At 44.8% G+C, this 22,633-nt stretch overlaps 2 protein-coding genes across 7 annotated transcripts in view; one reads left to right on the top strand and one right to left on the bottom strand.

Moving 5' to 3' along the window:
• Positions 1 to 446: 446 nt before the first annotated feature.
• LOC110498611 (solute carrier family 43 member 3) lies at positions 447 to 22,017 on the bottom strand. Its single transcript, XM_036989396.1, has 14 exons — positions 21,952 to 22,017; positions 12,670 to 12,745; positions 11,595 to 11,738; positions 11,071 to 11,200; positions 7,811 to 7,857; positions 7,582 to 7,658; positions 7,385 to 7,477; positions 6,668 to 6,807; positions 6,332 to 6,519; positions 5,361 to 5,504; positions 4,966 to 5,073; positions 1,849 to 2,035; positions 1,427 to 1,550; positions 447 to 1,084 (listed from the first exon to the last, which is right to left on the bottom strand). Exons 1-14 carry the CDS (start codon positions 22,015 to 22,017, stop codon positions 923 to 925), a joined length of 1,686 nt encoding a protein of 561 aa, XP_036845291.1. The 3' UTR covers positions 447 to 922.
• The window catches only part of LOC110519243 (catenin delta-1), a 54,996-nt gene continuing 53,409 nt past the window's right edge, over positions 21,047 to 22,633 (top strand). For 4 of the 6 annotated variants that reach the window (XM_036934045.1, XM_036934044.1, XM_036934046.1 and 1 more), the window contains exon 1: positions 21,047 to 21,433. The gene's annotated coding sequence lies outside the window, so the exon portion shown is untranslated. The remainder of the gene's footprint in view (positions 21,434 to 22,633) is intronic. The other 2 variants (XM_036934049.1, XM_036934048.1) reach the window with 1 other exon arrangement.

Genomic DNA, 22,633 nt, shown 5'->3' with positions numbered 1-22,633 from the left:
CGTCTCATTCAATTTACCGTAAGTACATGAGAGAGTTGCATTAAATTTTGGGGGCGCATGCTGAGAACTGCTCTACAGGCTCGCCTAATATATAGGGTTAGGGTTATATATATATATATATATATATATATTATTAATTGTATTTATTTCACCTTTATTTAACTAGGCAAGTCAGTTAAGGACAAATTATTATTTACAATGACGGCGTACCCCGGGCAAACCCTCCCCTAACCCAGAGGACGCTGGGCCAACTGTGCATCGCCCTATGGGACTCCCGATCACGGCCGGTTGTGATACAGCCCGGGATCAAACCAGGGTCTGTAGTGACACCTCTAGCACTGAGATGCAGTGCCTTAGACCGCTGCGTCACTTGGGAGCCACATATTTAACCCATTGTGATTGATATTTTGACCATTCAAACTTATCAATTAAACTATACTTTGGACTTTGTTGTTTCACAGTTTAGTTGTATTCTTTATTACAATCAGACAGGTTAACACGCACATTACAGTAGGTCTTCACTTTGGTCACTGTCCTCCTTTGCCCTGCCTTGAACAGTCAGTGGCATTGTCCATGATGTAGTGTCAATTGTCCTGGATGCATCCCAACAGTCTAAAGATGCTTTCTCTCCTCGTCTCCTCTCCTTCACCTACATCGGACAAGTGAAAGCAAGATGGCGAAGGGAAGGCACCCTACAGAAGCACCTGTTTGTGCCCCAATGCACCCTATTCCCTAATATAGGGCACTACTTTTATCCAGGTCCCATCAAAAGTAATGTCTCATGTAGGGGATAGGGCACTATTTGGGACACAGACCCTGTTTTCCACCAATTTTATCAGATCAATGTTATCAAAGGAAAGGAGACAAGGAGAGGAAGCGACTTTAGACTATTGAGACGCACCACTACTGTTGTTGGTTGTCGTCACATCCCCACCAGCCTGTTGCACGTGACCTTTGACCCTGAGTTTGTTACTTCCTGTTCGGTCCTAGCCCTCCTCTGACTGGCTAGAGAGCGGCAGTGGAGGTGGACGTGGAGGGGGTGGATGAAGGTGAGGAGGGTGAGGAGGGTCAGACCCACGTTCACCTGGAGGACAGGAGAGGTGGGAAGAAGAACACAAAGATTGAGCCCCCCTTGTGCAGAGCCTGTGGTCTATCTGTTTCCCAAAACATCCTCTCCAGTACTCCAGCCATTCTACTTACTTAATGTATTACAGTTCTAGCACATCTGATTCCATCAATCTAGTCATCACCAAGCCACTCACTAGTTGAAACAGTTAGTTCTGGAATACACCAAATACGTAGAACAACAGCGGGTACTCGATGAGAGGCTTGGTAAACACTCAAAGGTATATAACCCTAGTTCATTACACAGGTATGAGGCCCCTACTGTTTTCTGTAGGAAAAATAAGTTGACTGACTGACTCACATAGATAGGGTCTCCATGCAGCAACTCTCTGATGAGGTGTAGAACAGGGAACTGGAGCAGCAGAACCACAGCTGACAGAGATGTTATCAGACCAGACAACTTACCAAAATGGCAGCCGGGAAACCTGGTGGGGAGACGAGAGGAAAAGAAGAAGACAGACGGATTAAACAACTGGATGACTAGTGGAGTTTTCTTTTGTTGAATTTAATTTATTTTGGGTAACAGACATATACAACAAACTGTACAATGTGGACCTAGAGGATATCACTTGAAAGTATTCATTAAAATGATTATTTACAAAGTGGTCCTCGATGGTAAAAGCAATAGTAGTAATGGTGGTCGAGGTAGGGTTAAATTGTGGTGGTGGGGCTGGGGGTACTTTAGGATAGGAGACATAACACACACACACAGTGTGAACGTACGCGATGGTGAGGAAGGCTTGGTGTCCACCATAGATGAAGGCACTGTTGAGGACTTGCAGGATGAAGGTGAGGTACTGGAGAGGAAGGAGAGGAGAGGAGAAGCAGACGTAGAAGAGGAGGCACTGGAGGGAGGTGAGGAAGAGGGAGAGAGAAGAGGAGCGCAGGTCGGCTTCTTGCTTCGTCTCTCCTTTCGGGAGAGAAAGGGGGAGAGAGAAAGGAGAGTGTGTCAGAGAGAGGTGGAAGAGAGAGTGAGTGAATGAGGGAGGTGAGAGGAAGAGAGAGGAGGAGCACAGGTCGGCTTCTTGCTTCGTCTCCTTTGGGGAGAGAGAAGGGAGAGTGTGTCAGAGGGAGGCGGGAGAGAGGTGAGGGAGGGATGGGAAAGACAGAAAGAGGTAGGTGAGGATGAAACGTTGATTGAGATACTTATGACTTTCATTTTAACTGCTTGTTGCTTGGGTCTACTGTGTTTAAATAAATGGAGTCCATCTTTAACTACAGCTGTAAGCTTTTCCAGGACTTATTCACCATCTAAATCTACAAAGCATTACATGGGCTTGCTCCTACCTATTTTTCCGATTTGGTCCTGTCGTACATACCCACACCTACGCTATGGTCACAAGACGCAGGTCTCCTAATTGTCCCTAGAATTTCTAAGCAAACAGCTGGAGGAAGGGCTTTCTCCTATAGAGCTCCATTTTTATGGAATGGTCTGCCTACCCATGTGAAAGACGCAGACTCAGTCTCAACCTTTAAGTCTTTACTGAAAACTCATCTCTTCAGTGGGTCATATGATTGAGTGTAGTCTGGCCCAGGAGTGTGAAGGTGAACGAAAAGGTTCTGGAGCAACGAACCGCCCTTGCTGTCTCTGCCTGGCCGGTTCCCCTCTCTCCACTGGGATTCTCTGCCTCTAACCCTTTTACAGGGGCTGAGTCACTGGCTTACTGGTGCTCTTCCATGCCATCCCTAGGGGGGGTGCGTCACTTGAGTGGGTTGAGTCACTGACGTGATCTTCCTGTATGGGTTGGCGCCCCCTCCTTGGGTTGTGCCGTGGCGGAGATCTTTGTGGGCTATACTCTGCCTTGTCTCAGGATGGTAAGTTGGTGGTTGAAGATATCCCTCTAGTGGTGTGGGGGCTGTGCTTTGGCAAAGTGGGTGGGGTTATATCCTGCCTGTTTGGCCCTGTCCGGGGGTATCATCGGATGGGGCCACAGAGTCTCCTGACCCCTCATTTCTCAGCCTCCAGTATTTATGTTGCAGTAGTTTATGTGTCGGGGGGCTAGGGTCAGTCTGTTGTATCTGGAGTACTTCTCCTGTCTTATCCGGTGTCTTGTGTGAATTTAAGTATGCTCTCTCTAATTCTCTCTTTCTTTCTCTCTCTCGGAGGACCTGAGCCCTAGGACCATGCCTCAGGACTACCTAGCATGATGTCCACCTGGCCGTGCTGCTGCTCCAGTTTCAACTGTTCTGCCTGCGGCTATGGAACCCTGACCTGTTCACCGGACGTGCTATCTGTCCCAGACCTGCTGTTTTCAACTCTCAAGAGACAGCAGGAGCGGTAGAGATACTCTTAATGATCGGCTATGAAAAGCCAACTGACATTTACTCCTGAGGTGCTGACTTGCTGCACCCTTGACAGCTACTGTGATTATTATTATTTGACCATGCTGGTCATTTATGAACATTTGAACATCTTGGCCATGTTCTGTTATAATCTCCACCTGGCACAGCCAGAAGAGGACTGGCCACCCCACATAGCCTGGTTCCTCTCTAGGTTTCTTCCTATGTTTTGGCCTTTCTAGGGAGTTTTTCCTAGACACCGTGCTTCTACACCTGCATTGCTTGCTGTTTGGGGTTTTAGGCTGGGTTTCTGTACAGCACTTTGAGATATCAGCTGATGTACGAAGGGCTATAAAAATACATTTGATTTGATTTGAAATCAATAAATTTATCAACCAATCAACAGTTATCACAAAGTGCAACTGCAGATCCACAGCCAGCAGTCAGGCCAGACTACTTCACAAAATGGCCACCTAACGACACCTAATTAAGCAATAAGGCCCGAGGGGGTTTGAGGTATATGGTCAATATACCACGGCTAAGCGCTGTTCTTATACACGATGCAACGCAGAGTGCCTGTGTACAGCCTTTAGCCGTGGTATATTGGCCATGTACCACAAACCTGAGGTGCCTTATTGCTGTTATAAACTGGTTACCAACGTTATTAGAGTCGTAAAAATACAGGTTTTGTCATACCCATGGAATACGGTCTGATATATCACGGCTGTCTGCCAATCAGCATTCAGGGCTCAAACCAGCCAGTTTATAATATAAATGATATAATGTATGTAAACTTTGTTTAAACTTCATTGTCTGTATTCTGTCTCTAAATGTTGTCTATCACTAGCAGCACCATATCACCAGGTAACATTGTGACTGTGTGTTGTCGATCACTAGCAGCACCATATCACCAGGTAACATTGTGACTGTGTGTTGTCGATCACTAGCAGCACCATATCACCAGGTAACATTGTGACTATGTGTTGTCTATCACTAGCAGCACCATATCACCAGGTAACATTGTGACTGTGTGTTGTCGATCACTAGCAGCACCATATCACCAGGTAACATTGTGACTGTGTGTTGTCTATCACTAGCAGCATCATATCACCAGGTAACATTGTGACTATGTGTTGTCTATCACTAGCAGCACCATATCACCAGGTAACATTGTGACTATGTGTTGTCGATCACTAGCAGCACCATATCACCAGGTAACATTGTGACTATGTGTTGTCTATCACTAGCAGCATCATATCACCAGGTAACATTGTGACTATGTGTTGTCTATCACTAGCAGCACCATATCACCAGGTAACATTGTGACTATGTGTTGTCGATCACTAGCAGCACCATATCACCAGGTAACATTGTGACTATGTGTTGTCGATCACTAGCAGCACCATATCACCAGGTAACATTGTGACTATGTGTTGTCGATCCCTAGCAGCACCATATCACCAGGTAACATTGTGACTGTGTGTAAATGTTGTCTATCAATACCATCTTATTCTAATGCCCACACTGTCACCTGCCCTTAACGTCTATGATGTCACCCACCTGGAGCCAGTGGCTTCCCCTTGTGTCTGTCCATGATGAGGCCATTCCAGGGACCACAGAGGACCCCACAGAGCTGGGTGAAGGCAAAGGCATTGGTGTACTGACTCACTGAAAGAAAGAGACAGAGACAGAGGAGAGAGAGAGAGAGAGAGAAGGTGGGGGTAGAGATAGAGAGACAGAGAGACAGAGAGAGAGAGAGAAGGTGGGGGTAGAGATAGAGAGACAGAGATAGACAGAGAGAGAGAGAGAAGGTGGGGGTAGAGATAGAGAATAAGAGACAGGCGGAGGAAGAGAGAGAGAGAGAAAAGAACAGCATTGATAACCACTAAATTAGAGAAGTAGTCTACACAGAGGCAGAAAAATAGCTGTATTTGTGTTTTTCTGTTATTTTTTACCCAAGGTCTGGTCTCTGTTGGCCAGCCGGTTGAGCATGGGGTTCACCGTGGCGATGAACAGGAAGTGACAGAACTGCATGACAGCCACCCAGACCAGGTGCCACAGGAAGAACCAGGACAGGACACAACTCCTAAAACTGGTAACTGAGAGAGAGAGAGAAGGAGAGGGGTGAAGGACAGAGAGAGAGAGAGGGGGGTGAAGGACAGAGAGAGAGATGAGTGGGGTGAAGGACAGAGAGAGAGAAGGAGTGGGGTGAAGGACACAGAGAGAGAGAGAGAGAGGGGTGAAGGACAGAGAGAGAGAGAGAGAGAGGGGTGAAGGACAGAGAGAGAGAGAGAGGGGTGAAGGACAGAGAGAGAGAGAGAGAGAGGGAGAGAGAGAGAGAGAGAGAGAGAAGGAGGGGGGTGAAGGACAGAGAGAGGAAGGGAGAGAGAGAGAGAATGAGGGGGTGAAGGACAGAGAGAGGGAGAGAGAGAGAAGGAGGGGTGAAGGACAGAGAGAGAGGGAGAGAGAGAGAGAAGGAGGGGGTAAAGGACAGAGAGAGCGAGAAAAGGAGGGGGTGAAGGACAGAGAGAGGGAGAGAGAGAGAAGGAGGGGGGTGAAGGACAGAGAGAGAGAGAGAGAGAAGGAGGGGGGTGAAGGACAGAGAGAGAGGGAGACGGAGGAAGGGAGGAGGACAGAGAGAGAGAGAGACGGAGGACGGGAGGAGGACAGAGAGAGAGGGAGAAATGGAGGAAGGCAGGAGGACAGAGAGAGAGGGAGAAATGGAGGAAGGGAGGAGGACAGAGACTGGGTGTTGGTTAGGGCAATATTCTATGATGCTTGTGTGGCTGTATGAGGTGTCTGTGAGTGAATGACATTGCTCACTTTCTCAGTGCTTTTTAGTAACTTTTACAATATGTAGGACTATGTCATGCCAATAAAGCCCTTTATATTTATTTGAATTGACTGGGAAGACCAGGTTTCTTACCTCTCTCAGGCTGATCGGGTCTGGAAGGTCCTGCTTTGTCCTGCGACTGCAGCGGGGCACTCTCAGCCTTCTGTAACACAGCAATCTTCTGATATTTGGCATTCACATCTCCTTTTCTCTCTCCTCCTCCTCCGTCCCTTTCTCCTCTATCTCCCCCTCTCTCCCAACGCCGGCCACCGCAGCTCACCCTGTCACAAAGAGCTGAGTCAGAGTCACCGCTTTAAAATCATGGCGGCGACAGTCCTTTTTGGCTTCCATAGTGGTCGGTCACCATGGTGACTGTTAGTCTGGTTGTGTGGTGTGGTGGTGCATCGTGGGAGTCATAGTTCTTCTGACCCGTAAGCGTATCTGTCGGGGAGTGGGTAGGGGATGTGGGTCTTGGGCATGAGGAAGAACGTCCGGAAGACGTGGATGACGCTGCAGACGGAGAGAACGAGGAAGGAGGAGTGGAAAGAGACCCCTCTTTCATACAAAAACTTCAGAGAGAGAGAGAGAGAGAGAGAGGGAGGAAGAGGGAGAGGTTATATACAGCATGTATGAATCCTTTCTTCACCTCTTTTGATTATCAGTGATTACTTAAATCATTAATGTTTTTGCCTGAGCTAAGTTTGCATCTGTCACAATGGAATTAAGCAGTCAGTCAAAGGTCAGATTAAGGAGAAGCAAATCATTAATGACCGTTTGGATTCATGTTTCATCTAGAGGATGCTACATTTCAGTTGATGTAGTCCCTTCTGAAAACAGCAGGTGCTGACTGTGCAACAGTTCAAGTACCAGAAATCTGTCCCAAATTGAGGAATATTCAGGAAGTCAGAAGGTTTTCAACAGTATAAACCCTCATTAAACCTGTCCCAAATTGAGGAATATTCAGGAAGTCAGAAGGTTTTAAACAGTTCAGACCCTCATTAAATCTGTCCCACAATGAGGAATATTCAGGAAGTCAGGAGGTTTTCAACAGTATAAACCCTCATTAAACCTGTCCCACACTGAGGAATAGTCATAAGGAAACCTGTCCCACATTGAGGAATAGTCATAAGGAAGATGCTGTGTTACCTTGATGATGAGGAAGACAGCGGCGGAGGAGTCGAAGGCCCCGGCGTAGACCGATATGACCGTGGAACGGTGGCTGTCGAACAGGTTCCCCACCTTAAGAAGACAGAGGTACAGAGATGACCACTAGTTTACCATCTGTTGACCAAATGCATGTCATGACATAGAGATGACAGACTGTAGCTTTGAAAGAGACCAACTTGAGCATTGGTGGTGTAGAACAACATTCCAGATGTGATCAGGCACGAGATGGCAGGAAACAGCAACGCTGACTGCTCTGTGTGTGAGAGAGAGAAGCAGGGGGTGGGTGGGGTGGAGGGGGGGGGGGGGTGAGGACAAGGCAATAATTCTTAAAAAAAACAAAAAACGTCAATTAAAGACCGAAGGTCAAGACACGCTAACCGACATTTCAATATGTTATAAAAGTACCTGGACTGGAGACAGTTATCAACAAGGTCCCCGTGGTGTACAGACATCTAGAAAAGAAGACGCAGGCAGGGAGGGAGGGTGGTAGGGGCGAGGGAGGGTATGAGCATAGGTAGTTTTGTGATGGTTTGGTGTCATGATAACATTGATTTAGAGAAACAGTGCTTTTGGTTAGTATTCAGACCCCTTGACTAACCACACAGCCTTATTCAAAAAATATGTATATTTTAAAATCCTCAGCAATCTACACACAATACCCCATAATGATGAAGTCAAAACAGGTTTTAGAAATAAAATAAATACCTTATTTGCATAAGTATTCAGACCCTTTGCTACGAGACTCGAAATTGAGCACCGGGTGTATCCTGTTTCCATTTATCATCCTTGATGTTTCTACAACTTGATTGGTGTCCACCTGTGGTAAATTAAATTGACTGGACATGATTTAGAAAGGCACACACCTGTCTATATAAGGTCCCACAGTTGACAGGTCATGTCAGAGTAAAAACCAAGCCATGACGTCGAAGGAATTGTCTGAAGAGCTCAGAGACAGGATTATGTCAAGGCACAGATCTGTGGAAGGGTACAAAGAAATTCTGCAGCATTAAAGTCCCCAAGAACACATTGGCCATCATTCTTAAATGGAAGAAGTTTGGAACCACCAAGACTCTTCCTAGAGTTGGCCGCCCGGGCCAAACTGAGTAATCGGGGGAGAAGGGCCTTGGTCAGGGAGGTGACCAAGAACCCAATGGTCACTCTGACAGAGCTCCAGAGTTCCTCTGTGAAGATGGGAGAATCTTTCAGAAGGACAACCATCTCTGCAGCACTCCACCAATTAGGCCATTATGGTAGAGTGGCCAGACGGAAACCACTCCTCAGTAAAAGGCACATGACATCCTGCTTGGAGTTTGCCAAAAGGCACCTAAAGACTCTCAGACCATGAGAAACAAAATGTTGGCCTGAATGCCAAGCGTCACATCTGTACGAAACCTGGCACCATCCCTACAGTGAAGCATGGTGGTGGCAGCATCATGCTGTGGGGATGTTTTTCAGCAGAAGGGACTGGGAGACCAGTCAGGATTGAGGGAAACCTGAACGGAGCAAAGTACAGAGAGATCCTTGATGAAAACCTGCTCCAGAGTGCTCATGACCTCAAACTGGGGCGAAGGTTCACCTTGCAACAGGACAATGACCCTAAGCACACAGCCAAGACAACGCAGGAGTGGCTTCGGAACAAGTCTCAATGTCATGAAGTGGCCCACACATGAATCTGATCGAAAATGTCTGAAGAGACCTGAAAAAAGCTGTGCCGCAATGCTCCCCATCCACCCTGACAGAGCTTGAGGATCTGCAGAGAAGAATGGGAGAAACTCCCCAAATACAGGTGTGCTAAGCTTGTAGCGACATACCAAAGAAGACTCAATGCTGTAATCAATGCCAAAGGTGCTTGAACAAAGTACTGAGAAAAGGTCTGAATAACTATGTAAATGTGATATCAGTTTTTTATTTTGAATAGATTAGCAAACATTTCCAAAAAACAGTTTTTGCTTTGTCATTATGGGGTATTGTGTGCAGATTGATGAGGGGGAAAAACAATGTAATACATTTTTGGAGTAAGTCTGTAACGTAACAAAATGTGGAAAATACCATCACCATTGTCATCATGTAAACAGCCCATCTATCTACCTCATCCCCATACTGTATTTATTTATCTTGCTCCTTTGCATCCCAGTATCTCTACTTGCACATTCATCTTCTGCACATCTAACATTCCAGTGTTTAATTGCTATATTGTAATTACCTCACCACCATGGCCTATTTATTGCCTTAACTCCCTTATCTCACCTCATTTGCACTCACTGTATATAGACTTTTTGTTTTGTTTTTTTCTACTGTATTATTGACTATGTTTTGCTTATTCCATGTGTAACTGTGTTGTTGTATGTGTCGAATTGCTATGCTTTATCTTGGCCAGGTCGCAGTTGTAAATGAGAACTTGTTCTCAACTAGCCTACCTGGTTAAATAAAGGTGTTCTCAACTAGCCTACCTGGTTAAATAAAGGTGTTCTCAACTAGCCTACCTGGATAAATAAAGGTGTTCTCAACTAGCCTACCTGGATAAATAAAGGTGTTCTCAACTAGCCTACCTGGTTAAATAAAGGTGTTCTCAACTAGCCTACCTGGTTAAATAAAGGTGTAATTAAAAATTAAACAATTAAATAAAATCATTGTCAGCGGAAAAAATCTATAAACACACCTGTCTGTATCTGAAATGACAGCCTGTAATGGGAAATTATTGGAGAAATGATTTTCTTGTATTTCATTTTCTGTTGATATGGATTGATATGTAATAAACATGATTTTATGTGGGGGGAGACGCAGACAGATGCTTTCCTTGGGGGAGGGAAACAGGTGTTAACCATGTTTAATTAACCCTGTTAGTCTATAATTATCGGTTGGAACTAAGTACTGACCCACTGGAGAAAAAGTGGTTGAATCCATGTTGTTTCCACATCATTTCAAGCCAAAACATCGATGTAATGGACGTTGAATCAACGTGGAAAACGAATTGGATTTGACAGGTCTTCAACGTCAGACTATGTCATATATTGTCACCCCAAATGTTTTACTTAAATCCAACGACGTGGTGATTGTTTTGGTTTGTTATTGATTTAGCGTTGAATTCACGTCAGTTGACAACTCAACCAAATGTAAATGAAAACTAGACGTTGAACTGACGTCTGTGCCCAGAGGGGACGTCCCAACCTTTGACCTGTTTAACTGCCGGTATAAATGTCTGCTGGTGTTGAATGTGGTTCAGGTTTGGAACCAGACACACTGTGTCTCTGTGACACTGTGATTCTGTAGCAGCTGATGATGAGAATTCCTACAAGTCTCTCAGGCTGGTGTTTCCAGAATCTTCTGTGACAATGTGATTAACATTAGAAATGTTCTCTGCTTCTGTTCTGGAGGTTCTCCCTGAACTCTTGGAATAAACCAGATAGATTTTTGATAGATTTTTATCAACAACTGCTCTCCTTTTGGTTCACCTGGAAATTCATTTCACACCCTGTCCCAGTGCACTACTTTAGACCGGGGCTCATACTGTAGGTCTCTGGTCAACAGTAGGACACTAATAGGGAATAGGGTGCTATTTCAGACAAAGCCATTGTTGTAAAAACGACACTCACCAGTTAGTTGACCCCCAAAAATAAATGATGGGCAGCAATACATTTTTTTTTACAATAATAAAACATTCTCACGTGGCCAGGAGCCTGGTCGCCATGGTGCCGAAGTGGTCGAACAGGAAGCCCAGAGGGAAACGCAGGAAGTTCATGGAGAAGGAGGCGACGGTGAAGACCAGAGAGAACTGTTCATCTTGGCCACTACAGTCTGAGAGAGAGAGAGAGAGAGAGAGAGAGAGAGATGGTGGGATGTCGGAGAGAGAGAACTGTTCATCCTGTCTCCTGTCTACTACATTTTGAGACAGAGAAAGAGAAAGATGGAGGGCTGGGATTGGAGAGAGGGTGAGAAGGAAAGATGGATGGAGAGACCAGAGAGAACTGTTCATCCTGTCTACTGGTGTCTCAGAGAGAGAGGAGGGATGGGGGAGAGAGAGAACTGTTCATACTGTCTACTGGTGTCTCAGAGAGAGAGGAGGGATGGGGGAGAGAGCTTTTTGTGAGCTTCAGACGCTTTTGTGTGTGTGAGAAAGAGGTTGTGTGTGTGAGAAAGAGGTTGTGTGTGTGAGAGAGAGAAAGCGTGTGTGTGCGAGCTCATGACTCACCTGACTGTATGATGTTATCACCGGGCCGCTCCCCTGACAATGTGATAATGTCACCGGGGTCGGTGGCGTTGGCAGTGATGTCACAGAGGTCACTGAAGTAGCCGTCGTTCTTAAGGATGAACACCAGCGACGCCCAGCCGTACGCTATCCCCGAGAAACACAGGTTTTCAACGAATCCCGAGGCCACCGTCAAACTGTGGCGCAGCTTGGCCCCGCCCCCACATCCCAGCATGCTTGCTGCTGCCACTGCCGCTTACTTCCTGCTTCACTTTCGGGTTCCTCCTATGGGACTTTGTGTTGCTGGTCAGAGGGGTGGTGGTGAAGCTCGGTACTAGTAGTGGTGGTGGGTCCCTCAATTTCTGACGACAGCATTGGTGCCCCCTTTCAGCCCCAGGGGTATTTTTGGAAAGTAAGAGGAGATGAGGCGGGACTAGTTCCAAAATATGAAGTACTAAAATAAATGAGGGCAGTGAACCCCCCTGCAGCTAGTTTACCTCACACTTCACCGTGTTGATCTGCATTGACTAGAATTAGTAGAACATGAACACAAACTAGTAGACCTTGAATAGAACTACTGACAGCCTGACTGCCTGTTAGAGAACACAGGTGAGTCCGTCATGTTTACTACAACTGTGTCCCAAACGGCATACTATTCCCTATATAGTGCACTACCTTTGACCAGCCCTGGCCCTGGTAGTGCACTTCAGTAAATAGGGAATAGGGTTCCATCAGGAACTCGGCAGGATTAAAAAGCCAGTATTAACCTTAACCTTTCTTTCACTACATCTGGCACTATAGCACTAGGTTCTCACACACAGTACACACAGTACACACACACACACAGAGGGCACTGCTCCTGAAACTCTGTTACATAGTATTGCTATCTAACAGCAAATACACCGTTAACCCAGATACACTGGACACAAAAGCAAACATACTCACAAGATGCATACTATGCACACACACACACACACACACACACACACACACACACACACACACACACACACACACACACACACACACACACACACACACACACACACACACACACACACACACACACACACTCTACCTGTAGAAGGGCCAACAGTGGAAGCCTCTGTCGTCTTCTCTCTCAGAACACAGTGTTCATCGTAGTTCTCTGGTCTCTATAGTACCACATAGTTCTCTCTGTCTGCTCACTGGTTCAACTCATCTGACTTACTCACTGGTTATAACTGTCTCACTGGTTCTAACTGTCTCACTGGTTCTAAAAGGCTCACTGGTTCTAACTGTCTCACTGGTTCAAACTGGTTCAAACTGGTTCTCACTGGTTCTAACTGTCTCACTGGTTCTAACTGGTTCACTGGTTCAAACTGGTTCAAACTGGTTCTCACTGGTTCTAACTGTCTCACTGGTTCTAACTGGTTCACTGGTTCAAACTGGTTCAAACTGGTTCACTGGTTTAAATTGCTTGCCTCCCTAAAAGGCTGTCCCCCCACCGATTGAAGCCAGGTTCCCAAAGTCCATGTTGTCGGCTGGAGAGAATGCCTCAGTGTGTTCCATGTTGGCTGGTGTCCCAGTTGGCAGTTTTATGCGGAGTCACTGACTGAGGTTGTGTCCTGGTTGCAGCTATGTGCAGGCTGACACAGGAAAGGCCTGACCCTTTATCAGACACATTATTGGCAGTGGCTGGAGGGAGGGGGGCGGGGGCTTCAGTGTGTCAATCATCCTCTACTTAGGCTCTCATTAGTTCATTGGAGTGCCTTTGCTCCTCCCAGTGGTGTGTCTGTCTATGGCTGTACCGTCCTTATCCCCAAAGATCCTGCTCTCAGACACACATGCAGTTCCTCTGTCTGCCTTCACAACAGTCCAACCAGACCAGAGGAGTGCTGTGAGCTGTGACAAGGTCAGAGGTCGTCTCATCTACTAGCCGCTGTCAGAACTAACAGCTAACAGGTTACAAAGGTTTACGTTAGTTCTGTTTGTTTACCTCAAGGTCTGGTCCATAGCATCTGTTTGTTTACCTCTGGCTCTGGTCCATATCATCTGTTTGTTTACCTCTGGCTCTGGTCCATAGCATCTGTTTGTTTACCTCTGGCTCTGGTCCATAGCATCTGTTTGTTTACACCTAGCTCTGGTCCATATCATCTGTTTGTTTACCTCTGGCTCTGGTCCATAGCATCTGTTTGTTTACCTCTGGCTCTGGTCCATAGCATCTGTTTGTTTACACCTAGCTCTGGTCCATAGCATCTGTTTGTTTACCTCTGGCTCTGGTCCATATCATCTGTTTGTTTACCTCTGGCTCTGGTCCATAGCATCTGTTTGTTTACCTCTGGCTCTGGTCCATATCATCTGTTTGTTTACCTCTGGCTCTGGTCCATAGCATCTGTTTGTTTACACCTAGCTCTGGTCCATAGCATCTGTTTGTTTACCTCTGGCTCTGGTCCATATCATCTGTTTGTTTACCTCTGGCTCTGGTCCATAGCATCTGTTTGTTTACCTCTGGCTCTGGTCCATATCATCTGTTTGTTTACCTCTGGCTCTGGTCCATATCATCTGTTTGTTTACCTATGGCTCTGGTCCACATCATCTGTTTGTTTACACCTAGCTCTGGTCCATAGCATCTGTTTGTTTACCTCTGGCTCTGGTCCATATCATCTGTTTGTTTACACCTAGCTCTGGTCCATATCATCTGTTTGTTTACCTCTAGCTCTGGTCCATAGCATCTGTTTGTTTACCTCTAGCTCTGGTCCATAGCATATGTTTGTTTACCTCTAGCTCTGGTCCATAGCATATGTTTGTTTACACCTAGCTCTGGTCCATATCATCTGTTTGTTTACCTCTAGCTCTGGTCCATAGCATCTGTTTGTTTACCTATGGCTCTGGTCCATATCATCTGTTTGTTTACCTCTAGCTCTGGTCCATAGCATCTGTTTGTTTACCTATGGCTCTGGTCCATATCATCTGTTTGTTTACCTCTAGCTCTGGTCCATATCATCTGTTTGTTTACACCTAGCTCTGGTCCATAGCATCTGTTTGTTTACACCTAGCTCTGTGGGTTGAGGTATGTCCTCAAAAATTGCATTGTATTAACACATTAATAATTTACCACCACATAAACTTTAGCTCAATAATTCCCACATCTGCAAATCAAAATGTGTTTACACACACACACACACACGCAAGCATGCACTCACACACCCCTGACGTAAAAATATTGCAGTCAGAGTGCAGTATAACTGCAGTGTTCTGCCAACACAGCGTCCAAAAATACGTTTTTTTTTAATGCAATAATTTCGCAGTGTAACTGCAGTTATCTATAATTACTGCTTCCAAAATACCAGTCGACTGCTGTTACTGCACTTATACTGCAGTTTCAAAACTGCAATCTTTTTTTGTAAGGGACATAAATGCATATTGCAACAATAACAGCTGTTGATAAGAGGTGTCATGATCAATGGCATATACATTTGCAGTTTTGAAAAACATTTGGTTTGAAGTAGGCTACTGTAGGCCTCGTTGAAATCCTGCAGACAGGTCTTTGGAAACATCAGTAAAGCTAAATTAGCATCATGAAGCAGCCTAATAAATATTCCCCTCCATATCGTCTCATTTGGTTTACGTTCAAATTCACATCACTAGGTTACATACATGAATAACCTACCTCGTTCTGATCTCTGTCAAATCGAACGGAGTAGGCCTAGACGAGGGTTTGTGAGACATCGCTGTTTTTGTTCTTTAGGTAGGCCTAGTTTACAATATACAGTTGAAGTGGGAAGTTTACATACACTTAGATTTGAGTCATTATAATTTGTTTTTCAACCTCTCCACAAATGTCTTCTTAACAAACTATAGTTTTGGCAAGTCAGTTAGGACATCCACTTTGTGCATGACACAAGTCATTTTTCCAACTATTGTTTACTGTAACGAATCTCTTCTTCGTCTGAGGAAGAGTAGTCAAGATGGGACCAATATGCAGCGTGGTAAGTGTCCATGTTCATTTATTAGAACTGAACACATAAAACAAAATAACAACGTGAATGAAAGAAACGAACCCGTTCTGTCAGGTGATACACACAAAACAAAATAACAACGTGAATGAAAGAAACGAACCCGTTCTGTCAGGTGATACACACAAAACAAAATAACAACGTGAATGAAAGAAACAAACCCGTTCTGTCAGGTGATACACACAAAACAACTACCCACAAATCATAGTGGGAACACAGACTACCTAAGTATGGTTCTCAATCAGAGCCAACGATTGACAGCTGCCTCTGATTGGCAGCTGTCAGAGCCCCCCCCCCCCCCCCCCCCCCCCCCCCCCAGAATGGGGGCACCTGCTTACACATACGGCTTCGTCTGAATGTATCTATGCAGTGCCAATAGGACACCATCTACTGCCATTACTGTGTTACAGTACAGTGACACTTGTACAATCACAACAAAGGTCTTGGACTCTAACTCTGTTCCTCTCAGATGGAACCCTGGACTCTAACTCTGTTCCTCTCAGATGGAACCCTGGACTCTAACTCTGTTCCTCTCAGATGGAACCCTGGACTCTAACTCTGTTCCTCTCAGATGGAACCCTGGACTCTAACTCTGTTCCTCTCAGATGGAACCCTGGACTCTAACTCTGTTCCTCTCAGATGGAACCCTGGACTCTAACTCTGTTCCTCTCAGATGGAACCCTGGACTCTAACTCTGTTCCTCTCAGATGGAACCCTGGACTCTAACTCTGTTCCTCTCAGATGGAACCCTGGACTCTAACTCTGTTCCTCTCAGATGGAACCCTGGACTCTAACTCTGTTCCTCTCAGATGGAACCCTGGACTCTAACTCTGTTCCTCTCAGATGGAACCCTGGACTCTAACTCTGTTCCTCTCAGATGGAACCCTGGACTCTAACTCTGTTCCTCTCAGATGGAACCCTGGACTCTAACTCTGTTCCTCTCAAATGGAACCCTGTACAGCTGCTTCCTCGTAAGTTGGTGTTGACGCAGGATGTGGCAGAGTGTCGACATACTGACACGGTTGATATTATGGAATGTTGTGTGATCTGCCATGATTTGCTCTCGTAGTTGATGTAGGCGGATGGTGTTGTTAACCAACACTAGACTGACAATGGCCAGTTCCTGTTGATGGTGAACAGACGTTGCCTTCCACCCTCAGGGGGTCGTCTGGCAGTTCTGTAGAAAATACAACAGTATGTCATTGGTTAGGTTATTTTTTACATACTGTACTGTCATACTGTACACAGTAACATCACAACTGTATTACATGTAATTCACAGCACTATACCTGAGGAGCATAGACCTAACATTGTAGGACTACATTCTATTGTTCTGGGATGCAGAATGATGTACAACGACTACATAGGTACAGTCTAGTGTAGAACGTTGAAGACATACTTGTTCTCCAGTCTAAATGTCAGTATTATGGATGCTACCGTGTAGCGACTCCGGTTGGGCTGGACTCTCCGCCTCCCTCATCGTCAGGCCACGATTTATGACATGGTCCACCAAAGTGGCCCTAATGTTGTCTGAAATATGTCTCCGTATATTGCCTGGTCCCCTTCTTTATTCTTGTCTTCGTCGTCATCCTCTTTCTCTTCCTCTACCTCTTCCTCTCACTCTTACTGACTCCATGTTTGCAAAGTTCTCAAAAAAGAGGTGAGCTAACCTGAGGTCTATTTGTAGTGCTGAGGCTCAGACTAATTGGTGTTCAATTACTGTAGAAGTGTGTGTGTGTGTGTGTGTGTGTGTGTGTGTGTGTGTGTGTGTGTGTGTGTGTGTGTGTGTGTGGGTGTGTGTGTGCGTGTGCGTGTGCGTGTGCGTGTGCGTGTGCGTGTGTGTGTGGGGGTGCGTGTGCGTGTGCGTGTGCGTGTGCGTGTGCGTGTGTGTGTGTGTGTGTGTGGGTGTGTGTGTGTGTGTGGGTGTGTGTGTGTGTGGGTGCTGCCAATTTCAGGTATGTTTCGCATTTTGAATAGAAGTGTTTTCCCAATGATTGCAAGAGATTTCATTCTTGAACGAAGTATCTAATGTAACAAACAGTGTGTAGTATTTTGCAATCGGCAAAAACTGTAAACAGAATATCCAGTGTTTGTTAAGAGGGAGTGTGGGGGGGGGGGGGGGGGGGGGGGAGGGAGATGTTTGGAGAGAGGGAGATAGATGGGGGAGGGATGATCATTGCAATCTTGATTTCTAAGAAAAGGGTTTTCATTGATACACTCAAACACAAACCACACACGTACACACATTCAGCCAATCAAGAATTAGCTGATTAGAAATCCCAGGTGTGTTCGAGAATTGACGACCTGCGGATAACGGAATCATCAACACAACTGATCGATTGTTCAATCATCTGTTTATCCTCCGACTTTGTGCGGCTTGTGGATGGAGAGAATGCATGCTCTGGTAGATTGGAGATGAAGTCCAATCAGTCCTGGGCCTCAGTGTGTGAAGCTGACTTTGACTGGCAGGATGCAGAGGTAGTTTGTCAAGAGCTTCTCTGTCCAGATTTCAGAGCAGTTCATGTACCCCTCTCTCTCTCTGACTTTCTATCTCTCTCACACACATTATTTCTCTCTTTGTCTTACTCTCTCTCTCTCTCTCTCTCTCTCTCTCTCTCTCTCTCTCTCTCTCTCTCTCTCTCTCTCTCTCTCTCTGTCTAGCTACACTACTCAGTCTGTTGCAGGGAGGGAGTAGGTGTGCAGGGAAAGTGGATTTACATAATTTAGGCGGGGCCACAATAGCGGGCCCTGACTGGGACATCAACGAAGCAACTGTGGTGTGCAGACAGCTGGACTGTGGTTCTGCAGTTTCAGCAACACGAGGCAGTTACTTTGGCAGAGGATCTGGATTAGTCACACAGATGTATTTTTCACGCAGAGGATCTGGATTAGTCACACAGGTGTATTTTTCACGCAGAGGATCTGGATTAGTCACACAGATGTATTTTTCACGCAGAGGATCTGGATTAGTCACACAGATGTATTTTTCACGCAGAGGATCTGGATTAGTCACACAGATGTATTTTTCACGCAGAGGATCTGGATCAGTCACACAGATGTATTTTTCACGCAGAGGATCTGGATTAGTCACACAGATGTATTTTTCACGCAGAGGATCTGGATCAGTCACACAGATGTATTTTTCACGCAGAGGATCTGGATCAGTCACACAGATGTATTTTTCACGCAGAGGATCTGGATCAGTCACACAGATGTATTTTTCACGCAGAGGATCTGGATCAGTCACACAGATGTATTTTTCACGCAGAGGATCTGGATCAGTCACACAGATGTATTTTTCATGCAGAGGATCAGAGTCTGAACTGCGTCGATGCCCATACTCATACGCCGGCTTCGGAAGCTTTTCTCACGGCGAAGGCGATGCCGGCGTGGTCTGTTCAGGTAAGACTTGTTGGCTAGATGCTGTGGAGTTGTTTGTCTTTTCACTGAGTCACTCTTGTTGTACATGATGTAATGGCTTTCTGAAGTGAGGAGGAGAAGTTTCCATTGATAGGACATTTACAGACTCTTTTCAGGTTTCAGGTTCTGGCATTGTATTGATACTCGGGGAAACATATTTGTTTTGTGTGTTTGACTATTTCTGTGATAGTTTGGCTCCATTTATCACTATCAGAGAAACTGCTCTATTGCATTAAATGATGACTAATTAATTAAATAGAAATCCTCAATTATAATGAACTGCTATTGTATTTCAAAGTCCATAAGTTGCTGTAGGCCCTTCATCTTTGAAATAGAATAACAATAAACCTCATAAACAGGGCAGGTATCTATTTGTGTTGCTCTGTGAGGGAGGGTGTTATTAATCACTTCCACTTACTTCCACATCAATGATGTCATCACAAGTCAAGAGTCAGGTAAACAAAATATTTATGCATAGAGGTTGAATATGAACTAGTTGGGAGATGGACTGTCATGGTGTGTGTGTGTGTGTATGTGCGCGCGTCCATTTGTGTGTGCTTGTGTGTGTGTGTGTATTGAGATTACTTTCAGTAAACAGTAGTCTCCTGGTGCTGTCTCTTTAGGTCAGTAGGTGTCAACAGAGAGCTGGATAGCGGTGCGTGGATGGGTTGCCCCTGCATCCCAGGAGGGAGGGCTGCTGGCAGAGAGAGGGGAGAGCAGCCCAGAGGACAGGAGGAAGAGGACGAGTAGGAGGCAAGTCTTTGAACACACTGCCCAAGATCAGGTTACACACACACACATCTTCAGAATAAGCTATTTAAGATATAGGTCATTTCCACTTAGTAATTTCCACAAAATGAGGAAATGGACATTAGTCGGGGTGGAGGGGGGGGGGGGGGGGGGGGGTGATGCATTTCTAACCTTTTAATATCTCTCCAGTTTGTCCACATACACACAGATTTTCAGAATAATCAATGTAAAGATATAGGTAATTTCCACAGTTCTGAGTACAGTATGTCCTGAGTCATTTCCTGTATATAAAACCCTGATACTAGCTGGGACTGGTGGGGGTGTGAGAAAGAAAGGTGGAGTAGAGAAAATGTATATGATGGAGAAAAAAATGATACGTGATTTTAATTTAATATTTTGGCAACTTTCTCATCGATATTTACTCATAATTCTTTTATTGAATTACAGATTTGTACACATGTTGCAGTTTAGTGCTGCTTTGCATAACTAATGTATCCTATATCCCATAACCTGTGTTTTTACGAATTTATGGGTGTGTCACAAATGTCACCCTATTTTGACCAGTGCAGTATGTATGGAAAGTGCACTAAAATCAAAAATTGATTGATGTAGAAAATAATTAATGCTTGTGTAAATAATATATATATATATATATATATATATATATATATATATATGTGTGTGTGTGTGTGTGTGTGTGTTTGTATAAAAAAAAGTGTATGTTATCAGTGCATAGTACACACATATGGGTTTGTACAAGTGCAAGACTGATACAGCTACTGTAAATTGTATATTTTCAGATTTTAAATGTTCTCATTAGTATTTACTTTAATATTGATGTTACTAGTTTTTGTTTTTTATATTAGCTACAGATGATAGTAACTACCACTACAGTAACTACTACATAGGACATTCTGTATGTGATACTATGCATTGGGGTGGCAGGGTAGCCTAGTGGTTAGAGCGGTGGACTAGTTCAAATCCCTGAGCTGACAAGGTGCAAATCTGGCGTTCTGTCCCTGAACAGACAGTGTTCCTAGGCCGTCATTGAAAATAAGAATTTGTTCTTAACTGACTTGCCTAGATAAAAAAAAAATATCCTGAATGCTTTGCTTATATTCATTGATTGGCCTATGTGGTAAATAAAAGGTCATTGATGTTACAGAAAACATTTAACTCATTCAGAAAACTAAAACTTTGATTCGTGTGTATTGTATTTTTATAAAATAAACCACCTTACTTTACAACGCATGCTGGTGTTGGGTAATGCGCAACAAATGGTAATTACGGTAAAGAACCCAACCCCTATCCTGTGTGTGTGCTCGTCATCTCGCACTCAGGGAAGGGAAAATAGGAAAACTGTCGGGAAGGAAGAGCAGTGAACACACCTATTATCTATTCTAGATTGGTCCTCAAAGAGTGCACAGTCAAGGGGGGCTAAGCTAGTCACTTTCAGCGTTAGTTTACCCATGTGTGTGTAATCTAGGTAAAGCTATTTGCTGAATAGGGGAAATTCGACTTCACTACTCGGTCGTGCAGTGGGCTAAGAACGCCCAGAATTGGAGTTGCAACAGCAGCAGTTGGAAATCTGAGTCTGTTTCGATAGGCCTGGATCCCTGTTCAAACAACGTCTGGAGACTTGCATGAAAACAACAAAAGAACCACCCGAAATTGGTAATTCAGTACATTGTTTTTCAATCATTTGATTTAAGTGTCTGAACGTATACAAAAAAATAGTTAACCTTAGCTAGTTAGCAAGCGGTCGCTAGCGGTGTTGTAGTTTGGTTAGCTAACGTTAGATGTCTACAGTTAGCGAATTTGTAGCTTAGCTATAATATAGCTACTGTATTCGGCTGTATTTGTTTTGCACTCATTGCACTACTGTCCAATAATAGCGACTTGCTTAGTTACCTATTAATAAGCTAACATTAGCATAAAACAATCGTCGTCAGCTTGCTAAGTTAGTTAGCTCGTTTGCTAGCAGAAACTAACGTTTGCTTGAGAGCGAGTGTGACGTTTGTCACCTAGTTAACGTTACCCAACTAGCAATTGAGTTATGTGAAGTTTACAAAATTGTCTACCTAACAAGCATTTTATGGATTTAAGTTCCATGTATTTCACAGACTCCCGGCAGACAGTAAGTTGGCCACACTGTAGTCGTTAGGTCAAAGCCCGTCGGCAGAGTGAGCTACCAGATACTCCTCGTACACGGACGTTGGGCCGCTCACGAAATATGAGTCAAAGTCCACGTTAATCATTTTATCATAGGTCTCTTTTACCTCACCATCATGTGTAGATGGAGTTTTTGCTGTCATTCCCTCCCCCCGTCGTGCTGTTAATGTGTAGCAGTGGTGTAGCGTTAATTACTCTAGTGAGAAGTTGTTCTCGACTAGCCAAGGTAGCTAACTAACGTTACATTGTTAATGAAGTGTTTGCTCTGTACTAAACTTTATCTCCTGTCATATTTGTCATATCGAGATGTATGTGTTGGAAGTCATGAAACAGCTGCAAAGTGTACTAACGACTACTGTAACATTACACGGCTGTGTACAGTAATAATTGTCCAACACCATCCGTGTTTTTTTTCTTCTCCTTTTCTGTTATGAAGGGGTGGCTCCCTCTTTTATGTCTTGGATTTCTTTGATATATTCACAATGAGAGGAAGGTAGAAAGGGGGGCGGGAGAGGAAGAGAATAACCTGTTTTGTGGGTCTTGGCCACGTTTTGGAATAGGATGGGTTTACATAGTCATTTAGCAGAAGCTCTTATCCAGAGTGTCTTACAAGGGGGCACATTGTCATATTTTTCATCTGGTCGGCTCGGGATTTGGACCAGCGACCTTTTGGTTTCTGGCCCAACACTCCTATCCGCTAGG

Source organism: Oncorhynchus mykiss, chromosome 10 (genome assembly GCF_013265735.2).
Source record: "Oncorhynchus mykiss isolate Arlee chromosome 10, USDA_OmykA_1.1, whole genome shotgun sequence".
Taxonomy (NCBI): domain Eukaryota; kingdom Metazoa; phylum Chordata; class Actinopteri; order Salmoniformes; family Salmonidae; genus Oncorhynchus; species Oncorhynchus mykiss.
Note: the sequence above shows the minus strand (reverse complement) of the source record. Positions and strands in the feature narration are given on the sequence as shown.